The sequence below is a fragment of the Ciconia boyciana genome, chromosome 10, assembly GCF_034638445.1.
Source record: "Ciconia boyciana chromosome 10, ASM3463844v1, whole genome shotgun sequence".
Classification (NCBI taxonomy): Eukaryota; Metazoa; Chordata; class Aves; order Ciconiiformes; family Ciconiidae; genus Ciconia; species Ciconia boyciana.
The window spans coordinates 9,032,965-9,060,793 of record NC_132943.1 but is presented as its reverse complement, the minus strand read 5'-3'; the positions used below and the strand labels follow the sequence as shown (position 1 = coordinate 9,060,793).

Below are 27,829 nucleotides of genomic sequence, written 5' to 3'. Positions count from 1 at the left end.
TCTTTCCAGACCCATCAGTCTACCTCTGCGTGACTGCACATGTAGCCACTGTGGAGGGAGCCTCCATGTTCTCGTACATGGTGCACACACATCAGAATGATACTTCTTCCAAGCTCTCACCAAGCAGAAATACAGAGGCGATAATTTGCACATTTGGGAGCAGGGTTTTCTTTATTTGTAAAAAAAATCTGAATTAGCATGCTTATACCCCACCCCAACAAAATAGTTTATTTTAGGAGCCTGAAGTTGTCATTTTCTTTTCCACTCCAGATTTTAATCAGCTCTCTACCTATCAGAGTTTTTTTACCTCTAATGAATCTAACCAAAATCCATTGCCCTTTCTTTCCTCTTCTGTGACCTGGCCTCTGGAAGGCACTAATGAAACCCACTAGCTGTGCCCTCCTCTATAAAGATGCGGGTACCACCTTCCCTGAGTGAGGGTTACGGGATGTGGCTGGGCAATCATGCCACATGTTGCACTGGTTAAGTGCTCCTGGAGGCAGCAGAGGAAGAGGCTGTAGCCCAGGTTGTCTTCCCAGTAAACCTGTTGCTGCCTGAACTATGTGCATACTGTTTTCTGACCCTGCGCAATGAGACAACAAAAGTTCCTTTGTAATCAGAGAAAACTGGGACAGGATAGATGCAAATAATGATGCTGGTTACATGACTGCACTTGCCACCTCTTCAGCTGACATTATGATCTGCACAATTTTCAGTACTGATTCAAGCAAAGCATGAATTGCAGAATGGAAACCTATGTTTAAGTCCATCTGCCATCAAATCCTACATAACAGTACAGTTATTTACATGTACTTTCTAAATTTATGCAAACAATTTACCTTTGCTGTAGGGCAGAATATTTTGAGGGACAGAGGAACAACAAGCACAAAAATCTGAGCAAGAGTTTCAGATATAGGCTGCAGAACCAAATTAAAGTAGAAGGATAAAACCTCTCTTGCAATTTTTAGTTCATTTCAGTACACCAAGTTGTATCAATAAAGAGCCCATAGTATAAGTCAGCTAGAAAATAAATGCTATGAAGGATGTTCCATTTTATGTTGTTTGAATTTGATTAGTGATTAGTCTTGGCGGTTAAACCACATGGGAACAGTAATCAAGGTTTCTCTACTGCAGTTCTGTAACAACTGGAAAACACTGTTGGCTCATGTCCTATACCATGATGGGATATTAACCTAAAATCTAATTAATCTATGAATGAATTACGGTTCTAGAAACATACTATATTATAATCAATTTTAAGTGAGTTCCTAACAGAAGATAAGATGAAGAAAAAGCTGTAAAATTACCAGAGGTTGATAAATTCTGTTTACTATGACTGATGATTTTTATGGAGGATAATTTTACAATCCATCAAACTTTTGTCAGTTCAAGAATCATGCTGCCAAACGTATGCAGTAAATTAATTTTTAAATTTACATATTTATTAAAAATCTTATTGAAAACAGCAGGAAGTAAGCCTTGTTTGAATAATAAAATAACTTGTTATTCTACTGGAAAGAAAACAAAAAAACCAACCAACCTTCTATTAAGATGATTTTATAGTAAGGCAATAATTATAAACAGCTACATGAATTAGTTAACCAAACAATGTATTAAATAGCTAACCCAAAATTAATCAAGAATTAAAAAAACTGTTGGAAGATAATGAAGTAAAAAATGTAATTTAAAAGCTGAGAAATTCATGGTTGAGTTTTGGATGTGCTTGAGGACACGTTTGTTAACTCAGGCCCATTGGCAGGAGCTCCCGGATTCCCTGTGAAAGCATGGGGAGCTGCAGGTGTCTGCCTGCGTGGCTTCCCCACTCAAGGTGCTGAAGATGAAAAGAGTGTTAGCAATCTTCTCGTGCACGTGGCCACAGGAATGTGCCCAGTGTGATGTGCTGCAGGCTCAGGAAATCATTCTGTGACCCAAGCCCATGTTTATTATCACAGAACAGAAGTCCACTGTAAGAAGGCATTACAGCTGCACCCTGGGCGCCTCCCGCTAAAAGCTGAACAAGAACCATAGAAACATCTGCTGAACAAGGGAATAAACAGAGACAACAAAGGAGTAAAGACCATGACACGTGGTAGGATGTGGCATAACCCATGAGGAGAGCAAGAAGTACTTCCCCGCAATTTATACAAGGATGGATGAAGAAGTGTGCCAAAATGGTGGAACTGGGAAGCATGGTGATATGATCAGAGGCAAGGCACCTCAGAGACCAGCCGAGCAGAATTCTTGGCTGTGTCTACTTGCAAAGGCCTCATTTCAATGTTACCCATCAGTCATGTTACAAAGATTTTCTGCTTCACCTTTGATGTATTACTCCACTGCTATGATTCCTGTGCTGTCCATATCCCACAGACATGCTCCTGGTATCAAAAAAGCACCAGAGCCAGGTCTCATGTCCTCATTGTTTCCTTTCCTGGTCTCACCTCCACAATTGCTGCAGTTTTCTTTGACCACTACCACCGCTGGGGCCAGCCATTCACACTCCTAAAATGCCTACTTTGCATATACAAAATACATAAGCCATCCTGCCTGCATCCATCAGAAACAAGACTTACGTTAACTATAACAATTGTGCTTCCTCGCTCAGCCCTCTCGCTTGTCTCATGAGAGACCAGGGTCAAGGAACAGGCTTTCTCATTTGATTTATGGATTATGGAGTACCTGGTGTATGTTCAAATACTGCAGTATGCCTGGTACCTGAGAGAATCCGTGTCGTCTGGGGCATCTGCCACGGTTCCCAGGAGAAAGCACTATGCCTGTGCTTGTGGTGACAACACCGAGAACACAGACAGGCTAAGATTAGATTTAATAATTTAGCCAGTGGACTAAAATATATCTTGATGGAAAAAAATACAGATTGTAACTAATCTCATATTTACCAGACAACTCAAGGATACAGTCCTGGGCTGTGACTCAGTAACCATGTGGATTAATCCAAAAGGAAATGAGAGAGATAGGGCTACATGCAGGGAATAGGCAATTCATGTCATAAATGCAGATTGTAGATGATACTCCTTTGCCCAGCTCTAAAGGATTATCAAAAAGAAACACTGTGAATTAAGCAGAATAATGCTGGGCACCAAGATGACCACTGCTGGAGATGCAGATGGAAGTTCCTACAGCCAGGAGATTTATGAAGTGTTCAACTTGCCTCCTCACAAAATTAAAGCAGTGATACACATTTTGATTAATACACATATCATTTGGTTGTGATCCAAGGGGAATTTTAGTTAATTTATGGGTTTAGATTTGTTTCCTTCATCTTTTAGATACAAGTACATCTGTTTCTGGTCATGAGAACCTCTATCCTACTTTGTGGTTCAGCCAGGCATACAAAATGTCTCTCACTTGGATCTGGTAGGAGGCATTAGTGGTTGCAAACTCCCTGTGAGGGGCACAGCCTCAAAACAGAAAGGAGTCATGGACAAGTGTGCTGGACAGACCTTTGCCTTTCTGCCTTTCCCTTCCCTGGATACCAGCAACGTTCAGGTTAAGCAGCTAACAGGATCTAAAAGGCTGGTAAACATTTGTGCTGAGTCCACCTGGGCTATAAAAGTTCCCTCTTAGAATGTGAGGTGTTACTTTGACAAAGCTTTGGAGGCTTTGTCAGAGAAAGGAAGCACAGTAAAAATATATATTGGGAACCCCAGTTCTGTCGGGTCTGACTGCCCTATTTGGCTGTGAGAAAACCTTTGTTGGGAATGATCAAAGAAGGAATTCGGTGTGAGGAACCAGGATAGACTCTTGTTCCCACAGTGGGCTTCCTGCAGTGACAGAATAATGTAGTATTTTTTGTATTGATTTTGCTACAATTTGTGTATAAATAAAAAAATGTGTATGTGAAGTGATAGCCAGCCACATGAATGGATTTGTTGGACAAATGCTTTAGAAGATTTATTTGCCTTAGCAATACAGAAGTGTTACTGCAGCATTAACGCTGCAAACTGTTGTGAGATACTGGTAATATAGAACATGTTCCTATGCCTAAAACATGTATTATAATATTGTTAATATAATAGGCCACTAGGAGGACTAAAATACAACTGGAATTCATGCAGACACACTGTAGAGCCAACATGCACTCATTTTTTGAATGACCAAAGATGATACAAACAGGAAACTTGGATAAAAATATAGAATAAAGCAGTTCCCAGGCCCTATTAGCGAATGAATAATTTGAAAAGTGTTGCTAAAAATGAACAGGCATTTGATATTGACTGGAATACAAAAAAAAAATCTTTAAAGTGTTGATTTCTTCGATATTTTAGATTATTCAGGATTCAAATACTTGTAAGAATGGAATAAAAATTTCCTCTGTGTGCAGATGCTGTTAAGAGGCCTGTATGGACAGCAGGACTGCTGAAGGCAGTATAGTTCTGTTCATGCAAAACTCTTTGCAGGATCACGGTGTGAAATTGCTTCTGACATTCTGAAAATTCCCCAGCAGAGGGGCGATGGGTTTGTGGTTAGCCCTTGTAGTGCAAGAGCCAATCTTGAGTAAGAATGCTTGATGAGAATATTAAGTGATAATGATTACTTGCTCAGCACTGCTATGGGGCCTTCAAAGCCCTCAAAGCAGCCTGCTAACAGTACTGGACTAAATTCTAAATGCAGCTGGAAGGTATTATTTATATTCTTTATTTAAAAATGGGGAATTTAATAGCAAGAGAGGTTTAACAGTTTGGACAGTCAGCCAGAACATCACCCTGATCTCCACGGTCCTGCACTCTTAACTGCTAAGCTTTTTGTCACTATTTGAATATTTATTTTTTAATTTGCAGGCAGAAAATTCTCTGTGGAAAGACAGAGGCCTGTATCATTCTCCGCACTAGAGAGCATCTGACATGCTCTTCAACATACAGGACCTGGCATTTTATCCAGTGTATGTGGTAGTTAATCAAATGTTTTGCACTGACTTCAGTAGACTTTGGATCAGACTCTTGATGCATTAGAGAGATAAATTATTTAACTTACTGAGTTCCCCTAGAAACAAAATATTGAGCTGCAAACAAAGCTAACAAACACCAAATGGGATACCATCTGCTGCAATGAACAGAACATGACCAGTTTCCCCCATGCTTGAGATTCTTCCAAAATACAATCTGAAATAGGTTTGTTAAACTCCCAACTGTCTCACAAAATTGGCTTAGCACAGGTTAGCAAATGCTAATGCCACCAGCAACAGCAAGCCAGACTCTGATACATCAATTGGAGTTGTCTGTGATTTTATTTCTATTGGACTGCCCTGGGTAAAAGCTCAGGGGTTCTTTGCTATCCAGAGCCTGTGGAGCCTATGGTGATGTTTCTGTTTGTGCCCTGTGTCCTATGGCCTATGGACACCGAGTAGTTTCTGTCCCTGAGTAAATATGATTAGTAATTAGCTATATAATGATGCACTCATAAATCTGGATTCTTCAATCCTTTGACATTTAGACCCCATGCCTTACAACCTTCTGGAGGAACAGGATATGGAGGCAAAAGAAGCTCTGTCTCCCACAGGAATGGCAGGAGATAACTGAAATCCCAAGTTCAGAGCATTCCCTACTTGGTATCGAAGTTTCTGGCTGTGATGGAGAACGTGTGGGTTCCCAAACACTTTCACAGGGACAGAAGGGCACTGCTGAGCTAAATGCAGTGCATGTCACACTAGTGGGTGCCATCAACATTAGCTCCCTTTCCACTTAGAAAACATACTAATTGAGCAACCAAGTAGTTTTTATGTAATGTGAGGAAAAAAACCAATAGTATTTGCCCTGTAGAACAAGACAAGAAGATAAATGTCTTCATACCTAAATCTCCTACACAGCCAGACACTTCATCTTCTAGTATCACCACTACAAGTGATGAAACTACCATGAGCAAACAGAACCTCCAAAGACTAGTCCATGTTTAGCAGTTAACCAGAAAGGCTCCAGCTCTCCACATTACGCAGCTCTTTTACATGGTGACTGCTGTTCTTTGGCTTGCTCTGCTGCCTCTGTTTTCATCACTGTGCTACTAATGATGTCATAATACAGATTCTATGTTTTTACAATGGATTTTACTTACAGAAATGCTGTATTATAAATGTTGAACTCTCTGGTCCCCTGGCTTGTTATAGTGGTTCTCAGAAACATGAAAAGAAAGGATGATGTTCCAATAATAGTAATAATAAAAATATTTTGTAGTATTATATAGATGATAGTTTTAGCATTTTCCAGTTGCTCATACTCCAGTGGCATGGAAAATGCAATAAAGAAATGGGTTTAAAAGTACAAAAAGTTTCATTATGATATGATCTTAACTGTAACATTGGAGGACCAGATTAAAAAATACAGAGCATTTGGCCTTCCTTTTAACTCAGGGGAAAATGCTTGCTGAGGTTCCCTGACATTGCCCACAGAGCCAACATACAGAAGTAGGATGCTACAGATCAAAATTCTGCCGGATAGAGGGAGAATATCTAAACCAATTTTCAAGCACCTGTATGAACACCATGAGTCTCACAGGATCCAAATATGTGAATGTCAGAGCCATCAGCAATTGCTGCAGATTTTGAGAACTGGGTAGCTGAAGTGTCTAAATATGAATTTAGGCACAGCCATTAGGAAATGAAGCTTGAAAAAAATGGCCTATATTTTTACTGATTAGGGGCCACAAGTAAGACTCTGCAGTTCTTTCAACAGCAATCAGGAAGTGTGTGCTGGCTCCTTAGCTACTTCTAGTCCTTCGTTTCAGGCATTGTCTAAAAAGCTCTTACATTTCAAATCTGTTTTGCATCTCAATACATGCGTTACCCGCAAGTTTCCAATCTGGTAACTTTTCTGTGGATACAGTGTCTTGGTGAAGTTTAGACACTCCTGTTGTAAGAAATATCATAGACTATTACTGCATGATTAACATTTTAATTTTATAATGCTCAGCAATATAATATATTAATATTTAATTTTTTCATTCCCACCCACTTCTGCTTTACTCTTCATCCACCCAAATCCATCCCATAATGCAATCATCAGGCACAGTCAACATGAGTTCACAAACAGAAAGTCCTGTTTAACTAATTTGATATCCTTCTAGGATAAGGTCACCCGCCTAGTGGATGAAGGGAAGGCAGTGGATACAGTTTTTCTGGATTTTAGTAAGGCTTTCGATACTGTCCCTCACAGCATCTTTCTGGACAAGTTGCCCAGCTGTGGGATGAGTGGGTTCACGGTGCGCTGGGTGAAGAACTGGCTGAAGGGCATAGCTCAAAGGGTTGTAGTGAATGGGGCTATCTCTGGCTGGCAACTGGTCACCAGCGGTGTTCCTCAGGGTTCAGTTCTAGGGCCAGTCCTGTTCCATATATTTATCATCAATCTGGATGCAGGACTTGAATGCACCATTAGCAAGTTTGCTGATGATACCAAACTGGGAGGTGCTGTTGACTATTTTGAGGGACAAGAGGCCTTGCAGAGGGAACTAGATAGATTGGAGCATTGGGCTATGATTAATGGGATGAGATTTAACAAGTCCAAATACCGGATTCTGCACCTAGGACACAGTAATGCCGGGCACAAGTATAAGTTGGGAGAGGAGTGGCTGGAAAGCAGCCCTGCAGAAAGGGATCTGGGGGTGCTGGTCGACAGCAGGCTCAATATGAGTCAGCAGTGTGCCCTGGCAGCCAAGAGGGCAAACCGCATCCTGGGGTGCATCAAACACAGCATAACCAGCCGGTCAAAAGAAGTGATTATCCCGCTGTATTCAGCGTTGGTGCGGCCTCACCTTGAATACTGTGTGCAGTTCTGGGCCCCACAACTTAAGAAGGATGTGAAGATCCTTGAATGCATCCAGAGGAGGACAACAAACCTGGTGAAAGGGCTGGAAGGAATGTCCTGTGAGGAGCGGCTGAGGACTCTGGGTTTGTCTCGTTTGGAGAAAAGGAGGCCGAGGGGCAACCTCATTGCTCTCCACAGCTTCCTGAGGAGGGGAAGAGGAGAGGGAGGTGCTGACCTCTTCTCCCTGGTATCCAGCGATAGGACACATGGGAATGGTTCAAACCTGCACCAGGGGAGGTTTAGAGTGGACATTAGGAAGCATTTCTTTACCGAGAGGGTGGTCAAACACTGGAACAGGCTTCCTAGAGAGGTGGTCGATGCCCCAAGCCTGTCAGCGTTTAAGAGGCATTTGGACAATGCCCTTAACAACATGCTTTAACTTGGTCAGCCCTGAACTGGTCAGGCAGTTGGACTAGATGATCATCCCTTCCAACTGAAAGAGTCCTGTTCTGTTCTGTTCTGTTCTGTTCTATTCTATTCTATTCTATTCTATTCTATTCTGTTCTAATGCTGAATAGAAATTGAATAGCAATTCCAGCTTGCAAGCAATCTTAGGTCTTCTTTTAGAGTACAGCTTTTTATAGTATGTAAAAGTTTTAGTGACCTCTATTAATGATCAGGCAAAGAATGGAATAATCCAGAGAAGGCGGCACTAATGGGAGCGGAGCTATTGGGATGTGTCTCAGTCACTGATGGATTGATGGGCAGTTCAGGCTGGGAGGACTCTGACATGTCCTATGAAAACTTATATCATTCTTCTTAGCCTTTGTGAAAGATAATTAAACATTTAAATTACGTAGCCATATCTTAAAAACTTCCCAAACTTCCCTGTGTCACTTTATTGCTAATAAGCCTGCTAAACCCCATGTTTGTTTCTCCTACCAAATACAAATATTACTTTCAATGAAAATAACATGGATGCTGCACAAGGCCTGGAATTCAGGTACCAGGGCCTAAAAATACAGTAAGAAATAAAATATTTCACTTTGGGACTTGCTATAAATTAGAGTGTTTGAGTTAATAAAAAAATATTTAACCAATATTTTTCTTAAGGATTTAGACAATCTGTGTGTCATATTGCACAAAATCCAGTATAACTTCTCATTTAAATAAAAGGTGAATCACTTTTGGGAGATGAAAACAGCTTGTGGAACAAACTATAAACACCTGTGAATTATTTCAGTATGATTTTTGCAGATATTTGACATAAAATTTGCCATCTTTTCAACGAGTATGTTGATTAGGATATTATTGTCTGTGTACATATGAAAAGAAAAAGCATCCTCTTAAAAAAAGAAATAGCTTACTAATATTTGCAGCATACTTCCACAGTTCCTGCTACCATCAGCTGTGTAACTTATTCTTCATGTATTCTGCTCAGAACAGAACTCTCACACTAAAAGATCAGTCATTTCCTGCCCTTCCCTGCATGATGTTTGAGTGCTTTATGCAAAACATATCACTGTTATAGATGGGGAAGGCAAGTTTCAGCTGGAAAAACAATTCACAAAAATATTAGAGCATTATTCATCTCATTTAACTCTGCTAATCAGATGCTCCTCTTGGAGTCAAAATATTTTCCAGCTTCAGAAAACAAACAGCTCACTGAATACCTCTCTGCCCTACTGCTCTTATCTTGATTGAGTCAATCCAATATTTATTGTATCCAATTTATTTTTTAGCTTTTTCTTTTATTACTAATATCATTTCTACCATTACAACAATTACACTATCTCACAAGCTTACTAATATTTATCATTTGTTGCTGTTAATGTGCCCTGAATTCCATTTTGGCCTACAGTATTATTATAATATTCCAATTCAACACAGAGGGAAATGAAACCTAAAGCTTTATTTCCAAAGATGGAGGACTGAAGAGTGTCTGGTTGCAAATGGTAGAAACATTAGTGCACTTTGGGCAAAGCTGCAAATCACACCAGCTCCATCTGTCAAACCTTTGAAAAACAGCTCAGAACATTTTCCACTCAGGGAAATCATTAGCAAATGATACTTTGATTCAATATGTACTTTTGGTTCTTATTAGACTAAAGGATCTACCTACTTACACCTAAGAGCCACAGTGTCTATTAAATCCTAATGTAATCTTCAGTTATATAGGCAAATAGACATTATAGTGCTCAGAGTGTATCTGCAAGGCACAGTGCAGTGTGATGCGAAGATACCGGTGAGCAAGCTGGGTGGGCTGGGACCAAATGCAGTGGGCTCTTATCAACACTCCGCTTATTTCAGCTACCCAGCCCTGCTGAGAAATAGCCTGGAGTAACCAGGCCATAAGGAGCTGCGCTAACACTGTGCCCAAGCAGGCTCACTGTAAATTAGCTCTGTACAGCTCTGCGTTGGTCTGGGCGTTCCTACACAAGCAGTTTTGGACCATTTCTCCGGGGACTTCAGCAAATGAGCTGCAGGACTTTTTGCAACATCTGGGCCAGTGAGTAATGTAGTTATGCAGCTCCTATACGCTGAAAAGACAAGGTTCTCTCTGTCATTTGAAATTACTTGCTGAGATGGTGGGATATGGGGTTTCTGCTCCAGTGGTCAGGTTATTCCACTCAAAAAAGGGCAAAGTTCTTCCCTCCTTACAGTGCCAAAGGAGTTCTATTCAGTGAGCACAACACTCCAGCTGTGGCCACAGGACAGTTCAGCGTGTTGCCTTAAATCAGACAAGCCCACACATCTGCATCTGGCACTTGGCAAAGCACATAGGCACACTTCACTCGGTGCTGTGAGTTATTTGGGGATTTAGCGTTACATGACACTGTGCCATAGGCACTAGAACTGCACCTACACACCAGTAACACTTCAAGTCTTCAACTTTCCTCCCGTAGCTACAGCTTTTTTCTTCCTCTGTGTCTTCTCTCAGACTCACATCCAAACTATTCTCCTGCTAGCCTTGCACACCATGTGTTTTAAATGCCACACAGCCTGCTGTACTATGCCAAAGACTTTCTGTCCCTCACCAATACCCAAATACTCTTTTAAAACACTGTGCTAAAAGATATTTGAGTTAAAATGTCGCCACCTACCCGTCCCCATAAATACACTAACCAAACATAAAATAGAACTTTTACACCAGCTGGAGGGCTAGTCAGAATGCGATTTGGTGGCACAGTACTAAAACTACTGAGTCCATTAGTGCTAGAAGCAGAACTGTATCAGCAGATAACAGCTTCCAGTTTTTTTAGGGTATGTTTTTCCTAAAAATATCCCTTGCATGCCATTAAAAAAGTTATTTTCTCTGGCGGACTCTGCCTTCCAAATGTCGTTTTGCCTTGCCAAAGCCTTTTAAAAACTTAAAAAAGTTATGGAGAATGTTATCATCCTCCTTGCTGAGCTGCTCTCCATTGCATGATTTTTTACTAAAACTCTCAGCAGTGTAAGAAGCCTCAGTTGTTTCACCTAGAAGGCACAGGGAGAGAAATGAGTCTCTCTATAACTGCAGCTTTTTATTGTTGCCAAGCTAGTTCCTCAGGCTAACTGTAAGAATGTTCTTCCACACTACACAACATTTCTTTTAAGTGATACACGGCAAGTGAGACTTTGGTCCCAGGAGACTGCCTAGCAGTCTTCAAATTGCTTGTTTTGCTGTCTCTTCACTTTACTTTTTGGAGGCAACTTTGATGGCAAGATACTAGAAACAATAAGACCTGATTAGGAATATAAGGCTCGGTAGCAGATCTCGGAATGTGAACTTGCCCTATGGAGGGGAAAAAAAACATGCAGAGACATGGGATTTGTTGATGTCTGGAGACATCCTAGCCTATTTCTAATTTCACATTTCCCCATGAGTTGAATCAGACTTGAGGCTAGAAAAAATATTTTTAATTCTGTACTACTCCCATGGGTGGTATGGTAAAATCTGTTTTCTTATCAGATCACGCTCCTGTGGTTTTTGTCACTTTTGTTGTCAAATACTCTTATAAAATTCCCCTGACGATAGATCTTACATCAACTTGGGTAATTACTCAGACAGTCTTTGCTTTGACGGAACAAGTATTGCATCATTCATCTGAGAATCAAAAACCTTTGATTAAATAGAAAGGAAGTTTCGCAGCCCCAAGCCTGTCAGTGGGTAAATTCTGTTGTGACAACTTTGACAAATGGAAACGTGTAGCTTAAAGACCCCCACATACCATGTTTAGGGAACGGGGGGGGTGTGTGGTACTGAGTGGCTACTTCAGTAGTGCAGCCCATGCCCAGTAAGGCCTCGTGCGAGCTCTCTTGGGGACCTCCCCGCGGTGGCAGCAGACAAACACAACCTTGCCCGGCAGCACCAGCTCTGGAGGCAGAGCCTCCAGGGCAGCTCCGAGCAAGCACGCATGAGGCAAGTGAGCTCGGGGGCAGCCTAGCTCCAGCTGGGCCACTTTGGGGCTGCCATGACTGAACTGCACTCCGACCCGAGTGGGCACGTCTGTGTGGCTTTACACCACCGTGAGACTTCTGGCTTGGGTCCTAGCCAATTTGAGCACAGTGCTCAGAACATGCTCCTTTTCTTTGGGTGAGGTAGTTAGATCTGCTTTCAAAATAGAGGTGCTGAGTCCTAGATGGACATATAATTCTGCTGGGTAGTTTACTTTCCCTTTGTAACACTGCCCTTTATAAAACTGTTGCTGGATCTTCTATGTACGCCCTGTGCTAACATGATGTGAGTTTTGAAGATCTAATACACAAGCATAAATACAGTAAACGTTATTTTCAGTTTTTGTGGCAGGGAGGATGAACGGATATCTGATCCTGACTGAATTAGAACAGATGGTTTTAGGCTGGCATTACCTAATGTTTACATTAATAGACCAGCTCCCTAAACATATGCAATGATTTGATACACTAATTCCTTACACGAAAGAAAAGCATTGATCTTAAAACACAAAGGACAGGTGAATGAGTCTGCATCTTATTCTCCATCTACAAATTGTACAATGGCAGTATCTTCCTTGACATCTTAGGTTCATCAGGGCTAGGAAAGGAAATACAACTGATTCCCTCTTCACCTCATCATCTTCCTCTCTCTTAAGCCTGGCAAGGAAAATAGCAAAGAGGAGGTGAGGTTTCTGTGCTTGATACACAGTAAACTGAATTATAAAATCAGTACACAGAAATCCATAATCAACTAATTCCTGGATTTGATCCAGCCCATCTAGATACTTTTTCTTATTGATAAGGGACCCCTTCTATCTTCTATTACTTTCTAGTACAAAAATTAGTAAGAGTTGTTTCAAATTCTGTATTTGCAGTAACACATACATTGTACAAAACAAGCTAAGACCTAGGTCATCTAGAGCATTTGCTGTTTTCTTTCTCGTTGTAACATGAGATAGGTATTGCTGTCCCTAATTTACAGACAGTGAAACTGAGATCCTGAGACCAAGCAACTAGCCAAATATCATGCAGTGCTGCCCCAGCTGCAGGAACTCTTGTTATTATGAAAGTATAAGCAAGATAATTATTTAGTGCTCACCTGAGGGTGCACTGAGATGCAGTTTCACTCTCTAAAATACAAATGGTAGCTACAATAGCTGCTTTTTACTAGTTCCCCACAGAGGAAAGCTTGGGGCAGTGTTCATCTTGCTAACTTTGCGTTGAAAGTTTGGTACTCAGTATAAGCTAGCTGCGTAGGCTTCTGTTCTCTGGTCAAGTCAAGGAAGCAAGCAGTTCTACAGGTCAGTACCTCCTTCCCACTTCAAACTCTTAGGATGCAGCTCTTCCCAACTGCTAATTGGACCCAAATCATTATCTTAGGCTTTTTCACATGTGATAAGCAGAATCCCTCCCTAAGCATATCTGATAATGTGAAAAAAATCAGTTCTCTCTGAAAGCAGACTGCACATGGTCTCCCTGGAACTACTTCAGACATTTAAATATGGAGAGTCTCTTTTAAGAGGGGCTCCATTTAAGAGCCTAAGAGCTTCTCTCTTTCAGAGAGAATAAGGCACCTTCAGAAAGTGACTCAGAGAAACCAGATCAGGCACATAAACTTTGCTGGCACGTTCTCCAAGAGCTGCCTAAATAGGTGAACAGTGCAAAATGCCCAGTGTGCTGCCAATTCATACCCTAGCTCAAGACTTACTGATCTCTGTAAGAGATGAGATGCAAGCAGAAGCAGCTCATGCCTTTCTTTGTTTTCCCCTTACTCGTGTTTAGTGTAGCCTGCAGAGGTGTCTAGGCTGTTTTAACTATTGCTGTAATTCAGGAATGCTGGAACATCCTCTGTAGTATCAGCTTAATGCTCTGGGATCCTTGGGGATGGCAAGTGTGGTGCAATTACCAAACTTTCTCATTCTTGTTTCTAGACCTTTTGTGGATATCCCTCTCCGTTAATACAATGCATTAGAAGGCCTGTGAGCACAATGAGTCAACCATATAGCATTAACTCCCAATCAGCTTACTCAGCTGTAAAAAACCTTGAGTTTATCTGGGAATGCCGCCATGTCAGTCCCATTTGTAAGTGCAGCCAAAGCAGCAGCAACTTCTCTAATTTTTCCTTTTCCTGTATTTGCCAGCAAGCTCTAATATCTACTTGAATTGCAAGACATGGTGATTTGAGCATTTGATCTCCTTCATGAATCATCTGTACAAGACATACAAACTCCGCCATGTTGAATAACTTCATAACTTCACATTGCACATACAAGCCTCTTTTGTTAAATGAGCCCCCTCGTTAAATTGCTGATGTAGTTAACATTGTAACTGTGCCAGAAATGTCAGATTTCTCATGTATGTCATCACAACTGAGGGAAAACAGGATTTAGAAACTTGTGATGGGTACCAACCCCTTCCATAATGGATCTTTTCTTTAAAGTGCTCATCAAGTCATGCCTTGAAATACAAGCAAGCCTTGATGGTGACTCAATACATAGGGACAAAAGAAAGCAAGAAGGGCTGTATTACAGAAAAAAAGTATGTGATGGTTGGTTGAGGACAGAGAAGAAAACACATTTTTCATGATGCTTTGGGATCATAAGGATGATTAAGTAATAAAATCTTTGACGAACTCAGTTACTTCTCCAAGGGAACAAGGAAGACAATAAGCAGTCTTGTGTCGGTTCTCATTTGATCATAAAATAAGTTAATAAACAATGGGCCTGGGTGAGGGAAATTTATCTTGTTTTCTGAATTCTTGTAAGAAAAAATAAACCGAGCTTTTAAAGTCTAAACACTAAATTAATTGAAATGTGAAATAATTTTTTCATTGCAAAAATATGGTAGCAATCATGACATCAGCAAACTGCTCAAGGCACTACCAGTTACTGCTATAAGGAAGAGGAACAACTGTTTAACGCAGGCCTCACTGAAGTGTCACTGAATAGGTGTCTCCCATGGGGTGGACTGCAGTGAACTTTGGATCAGGAGCTGCTTATGTTTTATTAAATCAGAGAAGTTACTGTTTAATTAAAATTAATTCCATTGATACATATTAAAATTATTGTTTCTAGTTTTCAAAATCCTACATGAGAAAAATACACCATGGATGTTAATTTAAGTGAAGTTTCATGTCCATGATTCAATGCATTTTATTCCTTTCTTTGAAATTTTGATTTGTTTTTCTTGTCCACAATTCTGCAGTGTACAAAAGGATGATATTATTTCAGTATGTTTCCCGGTCAAAATAAATGTAACATCAAATTAGTCTTAGTGCCAAGAGAATTTAGCCAGGATGCTGTTTAAGACTTGGCAGATAAGAAACTGGAACAATAAATATTTTTCCTTTCAATGTGTAAAAGACTTTTTGATTCCTCAAACTGTCCGTTCAGTGTCCCTTTATCATAGTAATTGCCCATTGGTTGTTTCCCTTCTGAAACTCCTTCTGGGCAATACTTTTTGCTGATAAAACTTGTTGTGTATATACTTTGGGGCTAACACTGGTGAACATGTTCGGTGAGAAGGAGACAATTCAAATGACAGTAAGTCTGGATTAACGGAGCTTCCTGCCAGAATGTCTCATTAGAGCACCCAGTCTGAAGCCACTATTGTACTGGTGTTGTACAGTCCAATTTAATTGGGCTGAGGGACTGATACAGCACACTGCTCTTACGACAAGCAGTGTAAACTCATTCTGTCCATCACGACACTTGGTTGGTTTCTTTTTTTTAAAGGCTTCACACACACCATTTGGGAATTAAATTCAAAGCATGTAGCATTTCCTTTTTCAAAATGCCAAATATTCTGCATGAAAGCTGCATTTTTTCCTCCCTCAAAACTTATCTGGTTTTTTTTCAGAGTTGTTGGCCATAAGTGTCTTGGTCTCTGGTGTCCCCCTTTTTTTGTGGGTAATGTTCCAGATCACACAGTTCTAATTTAAACAGACTGTGGATCTTCTTGGGTTGGACGAATTACAGCTGAGAAAAATTTGCCATGCTGGTTCAAACAAGGAGTTCAGGGCAACCTGCTTTTCATGGTTACTGCTTCTCATCTGTCATTCTGAAAAGTTTAATACTAATAGGCAAATCTCTAGTGCTTTATTGAGCTTTCACTGTTCACCGAGAGGCAATGCTGTTTTGAGAGCTATTTCAGATCCTCAGAAAGTAATCTCAAAAGCCCCCCAACATAATGCATGAAAAATGCTAGTACTGAGTTATACCTTGTTGCCTTCTCATTTAATGATGGATTTTTACAAGGACCCTAAGGCTATTTCAGTGAGTTTTGTTTAAGTTTTGATGCTGATTGGGCACACTGCAGAGATGTTGTATACAAGAAACGCATGAGAAGAATGAATTAAAAGTAGATGCAACTCTGAGCCACTCTTCTATAGTGGAACCAAATCTAATTGCTCTGTTAATAGCAAAAGACTTTGGCCTTCAGAAGGCAGAACTGATTTTTATATTTTTTTACATATGTACATACATACATACATAATTCATCTTGTCTGCATAATTAAGCTATGAATTTCTAGATGTTCAAGATGAGGAATTAAGTGGATGCTCAAATTATTTTCTTTCATCTATCCTTTTTAATACTCTTCTGCTACCTTTTTTTCCCCTTTTCTTCTTTCCAACTATGAAGCCAGATTCTTTAAAATTGTTCTTTCTAATACGACCCAAATATATTCAAATTGAATCATATTCTGGGTACTAGTAAAATTTGGTTGATTGGGAAATGAGGCAGATACATTTCAGGATTTTTCTTTTGAAGTTTGTGAGTCAATTTAATATTCAGTTAAGCGGGGCTTTCAAGCCAGCAGAGTTGGAATAAACAGGGGCATTGCCAGTTTTTTCCACACATTCCTTCTGCACATTTGGCCCAGATTCCTGAAAGCTGTAAGACTGTAACTTTGGTTAGAGTTAATCACCTCTGAAGTTACAATGCACAGTGATTTTACAGTGCACAGTGAAGCTGAAGACTGGGGTCTGGGAAGAGATAAAAATTCTTCTTCACTTATGAACTACGCCAGGGCATACAGTAGCATTACAAAACAGCAGCTCATTCATTATTTTCTGTAACCACCTTTGTTTATACTGTAACATACCCAAAATGTGCCGAGTGCTACACACAGAAATGAAAGAGCTTGTATTTAAAAAGAAGAAGAGCTGGGGAAAGAGACTGAACATGGAGGCAAAATGATTACAGTGGATCATGGCTGGGTGGCTCTATTTTCAAACAACTAGGCTTGTTAGAGCAAAGGACAGAAAAAGTGAGAAAGAAGTGCGAGGATGAGAGGAGAAGGCATGAGAAAAGAGCAGGAAGAGAGTAGGTTGAGAAGTTGCTTTTCAGGGTTGTTGAGACCGCATGATGTAAGGTTCAACGTTTTTAGAGACAGAAATAAGTGGATTCACATGAAGCAAGGGGAGAAAACAAATTTGTTTCAGTTTAGCATCAAGATCCACCAAACAGATCAGGACCGATCTTCATCTAAATAATGTTTAAAACCCTCAAATCAGGAGTTCCAGAGCTAACACCAAGAGTTATTTCAAAAGAGACCAGAAGATAGCTGACTTCAATAGCATAGTTTCATTTGAATTTTCAGGATTACTACTTTAGATGTTTAAGTCGTTTACGACATGTTGCGCTACACATACTATTGAACCATATGTGAAGGAGCAGCCTTAAAAAGTAAATTCTGTGTTTTCTTGCTATCCTTAAATTTCAGTTCCTCTCTCATGGTAAACTGCTAGCGCTAGCCTGTCTCTGCTTGTCAATTTTGGAAGTCTAATTCTATGACAGGTGAGCATCAGAATGTAACATCCTGTTCTAAAAATATTTAGACCTTTATTCTTCTGCAGGTCATGCTGTTTTTTTCAGGTCTGCCTGGTTTTTGTAATCAATCAACACAGTGAGGAAAAAACAAGAGGCAAATAAATATAATCGTGAAGAAAATGAGAAGTAATATAAAAATCCCAGTAACTCACACTTGGGCTCTCCTTGCCCTTGCTGTCTTTACTGGAAGCTCCACTCAGCTGCTCAATTAAACTGTAATGTGTTAATTGTTCAGGTCCATCGTCTCCATAGTGGCCATAGAGACTGTGTTGGTATAAATCCAAGATTGACATCGGGTTCCCCAGAAATGACTTTCTCTGATTTTGTTTTTCCTGCTCTGCTGTAAGAGATGTTAAAAATAATATAATTATGGCATATTTAATTGATGAAATGCAGTCTACATATATTGTAATTTTACAATTTTTAAATGTATTTCAAATGTTTTAAAGTACCTGGAATTCAATGTAATAAAAGCATTAAAATACTAGCTCCTAGCTCTCCAATCAATGCATACACAGGAGACTGTTCATACTTAATATTCAAGGTGGAGATGGTATGAGACAGCCAGAATTAATTTCCTTTCTTTTTTAATTATAGACGAGGTGGTTAATTTGGGGGGATCGTTCTACTTATTTCTTTGCTGTAAGTTTTTGTTCTTCTCTCGTAATAGCTTTACATGGCAGATGTGCTAAATTCCTTTAGCATGTCTTTCAGTTTGACTATAGTTGATAATTCTTTCCTTTTCACTACATTTTTAGCTAATGAATACAACAGTATAAAATATACACTAGTAAGGTAAGACACAGGTCCTACCCATTTGTTATAGAACCCACTGTAATACAAGAACATTAGGAATAAAACCTCAGTTTCCAAAGTCCAAGGCTGAAAACTCATTCAGAAGATCAAAACAAAACAAATAAATTTTCTGTAGCTTCATGAAAGCACACAGGAGACAGAGGCTTACAGGATCATTAACTTCTTTCCTCACACTTCTTGTTACACAAACTTCAACTCTACCTTATAACCTATAGCATTAGAAGACCCTCTGCCTCCAGTGCCTCCAACAGAATCGCATCAGGATAAAACCTTCATAAAACTGGAATCAAAACATTTTCATGGTTGAAATTAAAGAACCTGGAATATTTGGCTTATTCCCTGCTATTCTGCTGACCTTCTCCATAACATTGGGCAATGAACTGGGAGTCTCATCCAAAGCCCACTAAATCAATGAAGGTCTTATCATTGACTTTTAATAGTCTTTGCATCGGGCACCCAGTCTCTCAGTCTTTCTGTTCCCTGCTCAGAAATGGAAAATAAAAATCACTCCAACATTATAATTGTGCAACCAGTGAAAGTTCGTTAATGTTTTGGGGACTCATCAAATAAATGTAACTATCTATACATATAAAAATATTCTCTATGAATTGGTTTGCTGCAGCCCCTGCCTCAGCCTCATGTGGATGTTTTGAGGTTATATCACTTGTGTGCATAAAGAAGCTAAGATCTTTGAACACAGAATGGAATAAAGTATTGTTATTAATAGGATGTGAGAACTGCATTTATAGAGCACAGACAGAAATCCTGACGATAAGGAATGACCGTAGCAGAAATACTTTTGCAATAATGCTTTATAATTTTCTTTTCTATTTGCCTCAATCACAATTACGAATTTTAGTTCTGTTACTAGCCCCAAAGTTAAGCATATACACAAAATTCATGATTTTCTCTGTAAAATGGTGACTTCAAGTCATGCTTAGGTATCATTGAACTTGGTATCTGCTGCTATTTAATGCAACTGCTTACACATGATAAAATCCTTTTTTTGCAAATTGTGATCAATACAGAAAAAATGCTTATCTACTTCTTTAACAAAACACATATTTCTTGTATTAGAACATGATTCGTAGAAAAGCAAAATCTGTAAAAAGAAGTGTTTATGGGCTGAGTTAAATGACTTGCAACGTTTCATACGGATTAAAAATACAAAGTTACAGGAGTAATGTAAAATGGTCCTAGCTTTCTACTCTGCTCTCTCTGTGGTGGAATCACAAAAAATTGATTACCTCTGAAAATGCCAAATGTTTAAGTCCAACTCCCAGCAGACACTAAAGAGCACAATATGTCTGTCGACAGTATCTAGCCGTCCATGGCATTTTTAATGCATTCATCACTGCGGTATCTACTGTAGGTGCTAATCTCTACTAGGTCAAGCTCACTGCTGTGCAGAGGGTCAGCACAAATCCTATGAATCACTGAAGTATTGCTTAAGCTCTCAGGGCTTCAGTGGTGCTGAGACCTTGCACTGGCCTTTGCATTCGCCAGAATTTATCTCCTGCAGGGAAGCCATCGGCTGCGTAGGCAACGATATGAGCCATGCTCTCCTCCCCCTCCCAGAGGGCACACATTTGCACTGGAAGGTGGCTTGCAGCACGGCAAGCTGGTGGTCAAGACAAGACAGCAATTTCTTGGGTTATTAAACACACAGAAAACTATTATCCCAAGAACTTCACTTAATGTGTTTTTATCTACTGGAATTCAGTAAATTCCAAATTGACATCAATTCTCGCAAAAAGGTTTGATACTTCAAAATGGCAATATATACACGGAGGACAATGAGAGAGACTTCTCTATGGCACCATAACCAACATCACTTTGATATAGAGGTTGGAAAACTATGGCCTTGATCATTGGGTTATTTCAAATGGCTAATATAATTAAAAAGAACAAAAGAGAAGCTATATTTATAGTCACCTTTTAAATTTTGTAATAATGTAACAGAAGACTTAGTTTTACTTACACTGCAAGGATTTATGCATAAAAACCTACAAGTTAAGCCCCTGCCAGCAAAAACTGTGGAAGAGAGGAAAAAAAGATACACAAACACAATAAAAAGCAAAAAGTAATAAAAAGCTAATGGAAAATTAGACTGAAGTAAGACGTGGGGTTAGAAAGTGAAAACTAGACAGAAAGTTCAATGAAGGACACTATCTGCTGCTGAGTCAGAGTGGAGATGAGGGATATACATTTTTATGTACAAATTTCCAATTACCTTGTTTGTTGTTCTTTGTTAACTCTACTAAAGTCTCCTCTGGAGTTCTAAAATAATTTGTTTCATACTCTGGCTCCGGCTCTGTGTCACTGCTGCTCGCAGAATAAGTACACACTCTCAGAGCTCTGTCCTGTACAAATAAGGGTATTGCAGTCACTCAGCATATATATCAAAATAATGCCAAAGATGGTATTAGGAGTGGAACATTTTATATTAATCATGCAGTATAAATGGATAGTTCAACTGGAAAAAAGTGCATTACCAGTTTAACTAACCACTTCTCCTTCAAGTAAGTAATCATCAGTCCGACATGGGGGAAATAACACGTTCTTGTCCTGGTAAGTCTCCTGAGTTAGTCTGGCAGACATAGTCCAGATTTTACCATTTTTTTCACTGTAACATTGTTTTCAAATCTACCAACATTTTCAGATAATTTCATCCACCAAATTCAATTTTAAAACTTCTCAAGTATGTTTAATGCAGTGTATTTGTAACATATAAAATTATCACACAACAAATAGTTTGCTGCAAGCAATTCTAGAGGCAATTAGGATGGCCAGTAGACAATACTCATGCTTTCTATACCAGTAAATCCTAAATTCTTCCTAAATTCATGTCCCTTGTCCTGGCATTTACATTACAGTACTGGAGAGCCCTTAATTCCCAGCTGATTACTATCCCACTTCTCTTCAGGAAGCAACACTAAGGATTTTCTTCTGGGAGTAAAAAGGAATGCTGACAGCTCTGGACAGCTTCTAATCATGGAAGGCCTGAAGGCTTACACCTTTCAGGAGCAGCAGCTCAGTACAATAAAACCCACAAAACAGGTATGGGGAAGCTAAGCCTGATACTGCTCAGTTAATGGCATCTACAGGTACAAATGCCACCTAATATCCTAACCCCAGTTACCTATTAGTAGCTTAAAAGAGTTTTTAATTGTTTTTCAAAGAGTGATATTAATTTCCCTGTCTTCCCATCCATGTTGCAGTTTTTAACTGATGCAGAAGGACATCCATTTGATAGGAAACACATACTTGTGGAGAGGGAACCAGACCTGAGGATACCTGCATGTAGCCAGGTATGTCCAACATTACCTGTAAAATTGGGAGAGTGTAAGTCAGCTGTAGTCCTGAAGCCATTTGGACACATTCACATGCCAGCTACACCCACACTGACCTTCTGACTCTTCAGCAGACTAATTAGCAGTAACACATGTATCACGTGTTAAGACGGTTTTGGGACTGGAGGTGGTCAGTCACGACTGGCTCAGGGTGAAGACCACACTGATGTGATTGTTACTTGGAAGCCAACACTACTGCACTACAGAGGATTCACCACAAGTTTGTCAATGACGTACAAGACAAGTAATTTTATCTCTCTGTTTCTGTTCTAAATATCCAGAGCATGGGCCATATAAAAATGCTAGATAGCCCAGTCGGTAAATACATGGATAAAGCAGACATGCAAAAAAGTTACACAACAAAAGGTTTTTAGCCTCTTGTAATGTAAGGCTTATTAGCTAGCAGTCTGACAATTTCCTTGCTTAACACCTACTTTATTGATAAAGTTTTTTTCTCTCTTTGCTAACATGCTAACCCTGTACTTCTTGCGGGACTTGACAACCTGGCATTCCTGAAGATGAATAACTTGACAACCATACACAGTAGCTTTTACACAGGTATATGTATTTGCCTGTTTGTTCTTTCTGCAGTTTTCATGAAAAGACTGAAGGACAGACAGATAATTGCAGGGATTAACCAAAACCACACAGAAACATTTAAGAAGAGTATTCTCCCTTTCACAATACTTTCATTGCACATCTGCTCAAATGCTCATACTGCACAGCCATACAGACAAGGAAACCTCAGCCTGGGGAAAAAAAGAGATCTGAATCTCATGGAAAGCAAACAAACAAGATGAAGTTTCTTGAAGAGAAAAACAGAGTAAAAGGTCTCAATTTCCTTGTCTATAAAATGCCTGTGAGGTTTTTAATTAAAACATGTTTATAAACCATGAGGACAAAGTACCTTTGGATGCTGTATTATTATTATTATTAATAAATAATGAGATTGCAAACGAAGGACAAGAAAGTAAATTTAGCTGTTAGATTGCTAGTTACTCTTCCCACTATATTAAAAACATTCACCATTTCTGATGCTTTACACCACAATACATATCTCATTTAATAGATGACACTTCTTAATCTATACCTTTGTTTTAGTAGTTTTCTTGGTGGTCCACTCTGGAAGAACTTTTCTGTTTTCCACAGTTTCTTCAGTATGCTCTAATGAGGCAGAGGTCACAGAACTTGGTTCTTGTTCACTTTGCTTTGCAAGGTTAATTATTCCTGAATTAAGAGAGACATTATTTAAATTGTAGTTCTCATCAGCATCTTCATGACAGTGTTTCAATTACAATTCAGTAAAAACTGGGGGCAAGTCATGATACTTTCTTATGTCAAATAATATCTTACTACTCAAAGGAACAACTTACTAACTTACTGGAATAATTCTAACAACTACAGTGGCAGAATTTGATCCAAAGCCTTTTCCAGTTAACAAGAGAAAAGGAAGGCATGGATTTAAATCCCTCTATTAGTTTTAAAATATATACTCTTTCAAATAAGAAACAACATTCAATAACTACTTCTAGGCATTGTAGGATCTGCTTTGCTATTTTATGTTCTCAGACAGAGAACAGTCTGTTAACATAAATATAATTAGAAGTACCTTTCTAGCAGAAATTCTCAATCAGCTAGCCTTTTTATTTGCTATATTTGCACTATGGAAAATCAGAACATCAGAGAAGATAGATGGTGCATATGAAATAAAGTGATAATTGTAATTTGGATGAGAAAGTGAGGGAGAGAAGAATTGAATGAAAATATTCTAGTAAAGAATGAGTTGACCCCACCATCTGATGTATACTACTTTTCTTTAACATCTCTTCATGACAATTTAATTAAGATACAAACCTTACAAGGTTGGTGCAGTGAATATTAGCATTAAGATCAGAACAATCTTACTGCTACTGACTTCTTATGAAGCAATTCAATGCTTGCAGTTTCTGTTCAATTTGTTATAATGACAGTGTTTAATCATGGACTCTACTCTATAGCACACTGCTGAATTGAGGTCACACATGTGGCTATTCAAGCATGTAGCATATAATCTATAACTAAGATTTCTCTTCTGAATCCTTAGCTGTACCATTAATTAACAGTACATTTATTTAACAAATACTAAGTATTAAAATATCTTTTATTTAGCTTTGATTTGAAATGAGCAGGGGAGTCTGCAATGAAGCATACAATGTGTGTTTGCAGTCTATTATACCACTACAATACTGCACTGGGAATATTGCTAAATCAACTAAGTTCTAAGATGTTTAATTACAATTCTTCTGTTATGCATCTTATGAACATATAAAAGAGGCTTCTTTCCTCCTAGGCTCAATATACATCAGCTCATTAGCAGAACACATATTTGATGGCCTTAAACTAAGCTTAAACTTGATATTTAACCTTACATGCTAATTACATGGAAACTGTCTTATAGATAGAGTGATACAGATTTATGCAAGTTAAACACTCACAACTTTTATAGGAGCAATAAATACTTACGCTGACAAAGTGCTAACAACCATAACCCCAATAAATACATGACATTGCATTTGGTCAAGATAAAACAATACTCTTCTCCATTAAACCAATTACTTTTACTGCGTTTTGCACCATACCTATCATGCTGACTATGAAAAATTCCCTGTTACAAATGCTATATTTAATGATTTCTTATGTTATTGACATATATAAATGACTCAAAAACCTTCAAAAATTTATATAAATAGTCAGTGTGCATTTACAAAAAACTGCACAGAGTTCAATGGAACTATTTACTAACACAAAGTTATCTGCTGGTGCTTTGCTGGATTGCTAGTCCTCTTATTCCTTTGTCAGCTTTTGTTTTATAGTTTAAACACACACGTAGCTGGTAAGTGAAACTAAGGTATTTCATATTCGTATCTAGAAATGTATTTGTATAATGTAATAAAGTAATAAGAGTCTTCTTTGAGGTCAAGGCCATATATTCATTGGGACAGAATTTATCCATTGAGGCCAAATGAGTCTTTAGTCCAAATCTGGTTTCAAAAGCCAGTCTTTATGAATATATATTTTCTATGTCACAACATGGTTATGCTTTGTACTTCACCACAAAGTCTGATCCTGAATATTGCTGAACATCTGCATTCTTATTCAAGTCAAATTCCAAGGCTGTCATATGTTTTTTCTTCAAGTACTGCTTCTTGGGAAAAGGATTTAAATACTTAACACATTTTTCTTCCTCAGATAAGCATTATGTGTAACAAAATTTCCATACGGCTCAGGTCACAAACTTGTTAACCTTATGCATTCATAAAAAGAATATCTTCTGCACTGCATTTAACATTTCTGTTATCAATTGTCATTATTATAGGACTTCTGCTAATCAAAACAGACGTCAGGGCAGAAATAATGTGATTTTCAGTGTAATTGACATTTTACCTGAGGAAGCTGGTTTTGGAAGGCGACTTTGAAAAGGTCGTATACCTTTAGCAGTCATGGCCGGATCAGACATTGAGTGACTAATTATGCTTTCCACAGACTCCTGGCTCTTAGCTGTTGAAGGCACTTCTCGCTCAAGAGTTTTGGCTTTTACTGAAGGAGCTGAAAGAAGAACTTGCTCAGACGGTGCAAGGACTTCTGTTTCCAAGGTTGATTCTTGCTTAGAAACGTGTCGCCCTGTAGATCGGTTCCCTGAGTCAGGGAGGGGGAAGGTTCCAATCCCGCTGTCCAGCGTCCTCATCTGGCAGCAAGACTCTAAGATACAGGAAAATTGTGTCACCAGGTGGAGCTAAAGGTGGCGTTGGTAATTAAAGACAGTGAAAGGGTCTACGGGTAAAAAGGGCATCTTCGATGGAAGGTTTCAAGGAAAGAAAAACATTTTGCATTTTGTGAGTATGCTGTTACCTGTTATTTGTATGCTTTTGACACAATACTTCTATCTAACCGAATACAATGAAATACCATTTTGGGGTGGTAACCTAACTAACAGATGCCAAAATATTGAAACTGGCTCGCTTCAGAGTTACAATGTGATAATGAATAAGAAGGGCAGGTCCTAGAAAGTGATTACAGCTGGAATTTTTAAATGATGTAGTTTGAAGGCCCACAGAAAGTCTGGAGAGTAACAGTGTGAGGGATTGAGTAGCATAATATATTTCTTCCTACATAAACCCACACTCCACAAAAACTTGGCCTCTCCATACCTCTGCTTTCTTCATTGTTTCTCTTAGAGGAAAGCGTTAATCAAAATGTATCATTTATTCTTACACAAAATTAAGATCTACAGAATTTCCTAGAGATAGTAATCTCTCAGAGCGTTCTGAAAAACTTGGATAGCAACAGCCATGCCTTTGTTTACCCTGTTACACTCTGGTTCTGCACATCTCATTTTGGGTAAGTGTACACTGTCCAACACAATGCCAGACAGGGATACCTTAAGTACTTGGTTTGGAAGCAGTATGGTCACACGCAGCCCTCCAGCTAATTCATCCTACTGGAAAGCTGCTGTACTAACCATGGAATAGAGAAAGATGCAAGTGTAGATACATGCACGTTGCTATTCTAGCGACTAGGAAATAACAGCACCGCCCTGCCCTGTCATTTTCTATTGATTCCCAGAGACCTGCCTTTTGTTTGTATAATGAGCAAACAATATCAAAGGGACTATGATGGCAAGGTCCTTCTGAGAGGTATAAACACCAAGGAGGGAACTTCAGCACTAATGGTTGGAAAACGAGCATAATTTAGGTTAAACGTCTGGAAACATCCCTTGACAGTGAGATCTTCAGTCTGTGGCAGACACTCCCAAAGGAAGTAGAGGAATTTCCTTTGCTTTGAACAATTTAAGGCTACACTGGATAAAAGATATACTGCAGTGAACAATTGTACTCTAGCAGGAGATGCAGAATATGACCCAATACATCTTTTCCATCTCTATTCTCTGTGTTCCTGAGTATTGATTTTTTTTTATGATATGCCCATTTGTTACTTAAGTCTGTTGTAGTTAGCAGTCCTCTGCAGTGTTTCTAATACTCTCAGAAATTCAGAAATATTTCTCCTCTATGGGCTTTGCCTGTTTGTTTTTGAAATAAGAACATTAACATGGTCATTTTCTGTTAATATTTTAATCTCAATGGGTCTTATTTGATAGCAAGTAAGAAACTACTTACAGATAAATTAGATGTCTATTTATGTTTCCTGGTTCTTGTCAAAAGAGGAGCAGTCTATATTGATGTGGTCCTCATTACCTTATCCTTGTCACTCAGGATCAAAGAAAGACTGAAAGTCATACTGAGCACATTAACCTCACAAGGCCTAGCTGAGCTGCAACAGCAAAAAGAACTATGCACTATCTTTTAAGAGGGCAACAAGTGACTGATTTCTCTCACACAATTACTGCATTCCAATTAATTCTTTCCATAGGTAAAAGGAGATAAGGTATGGAAGCCACAGATAGCTGGCAACTATGTTTTCCATCATATTTTTGAGCTAATGTGCCATAATGATTTTTGAAGTTGCTGAAGGTTATCCAGGAAATGTGAAAAAGAAGAGAATTATATTTGGTTCTGCTGCGTCAAAGGGAGGTATCCCAGCTGCTGAACCCTCTTACTCCAGTTATCCTTCCCCTAAGATACTTTTTGTTTTGTTTTTGAATAGTAA

General features: G+C 39.0%; 1 protein-coding gene across 18 annotated transcripts in view; it reads right to left on the bottom strand.

Annotated features, from left to right (window-relative positions):
• NCKAP5 (NCK associated protein 5) overlaps nucleotides 1-27,829 on the bottom strand; it is a 400,045-nt gene that overhangs the window by 10,019 nt on the left and 362,197 nt on the right. For 12 of the 18 annotated variants that reach the window (XR_012044257.1, XM_072873993.1, XM_072873983.1 and 9 more), the window contains 4 exons: nucleotides 25,610-25,924; nucleotides 23,277-23,413; nucleotides 21,067-21,196; nucleotides 18,170-18,357 (listed from right to left, as the gene is read on the bottom strand). Coding sequence is in view for 14 of the 18 variants with exons in the window: in XM_072873993.1 (XP_072730094.1) it covers nucleotides 18,170-18,357; nucleotides 21,067-21,196; nucleotides 23,277-23,413; nucleotides 25,610-25,924 (770 nt within the window). In the remaining 4 variants the exon portion in view is untranslated. Of the gene's footprint in view, nucleotides 1-18,169; nucleotides 18,358-21,066; nucleotides 21,197-21,579; nucleotides 22,161-23,276; nucleotides 23,414-25,609; nucleotides 25,925-27,829 lie in introns of those variants that run through there. The other 6 variants (XR_012044259.1, XR_012044258.1, XM_072873980.1 and 3 more) reach the window with 5 other exon arrangements.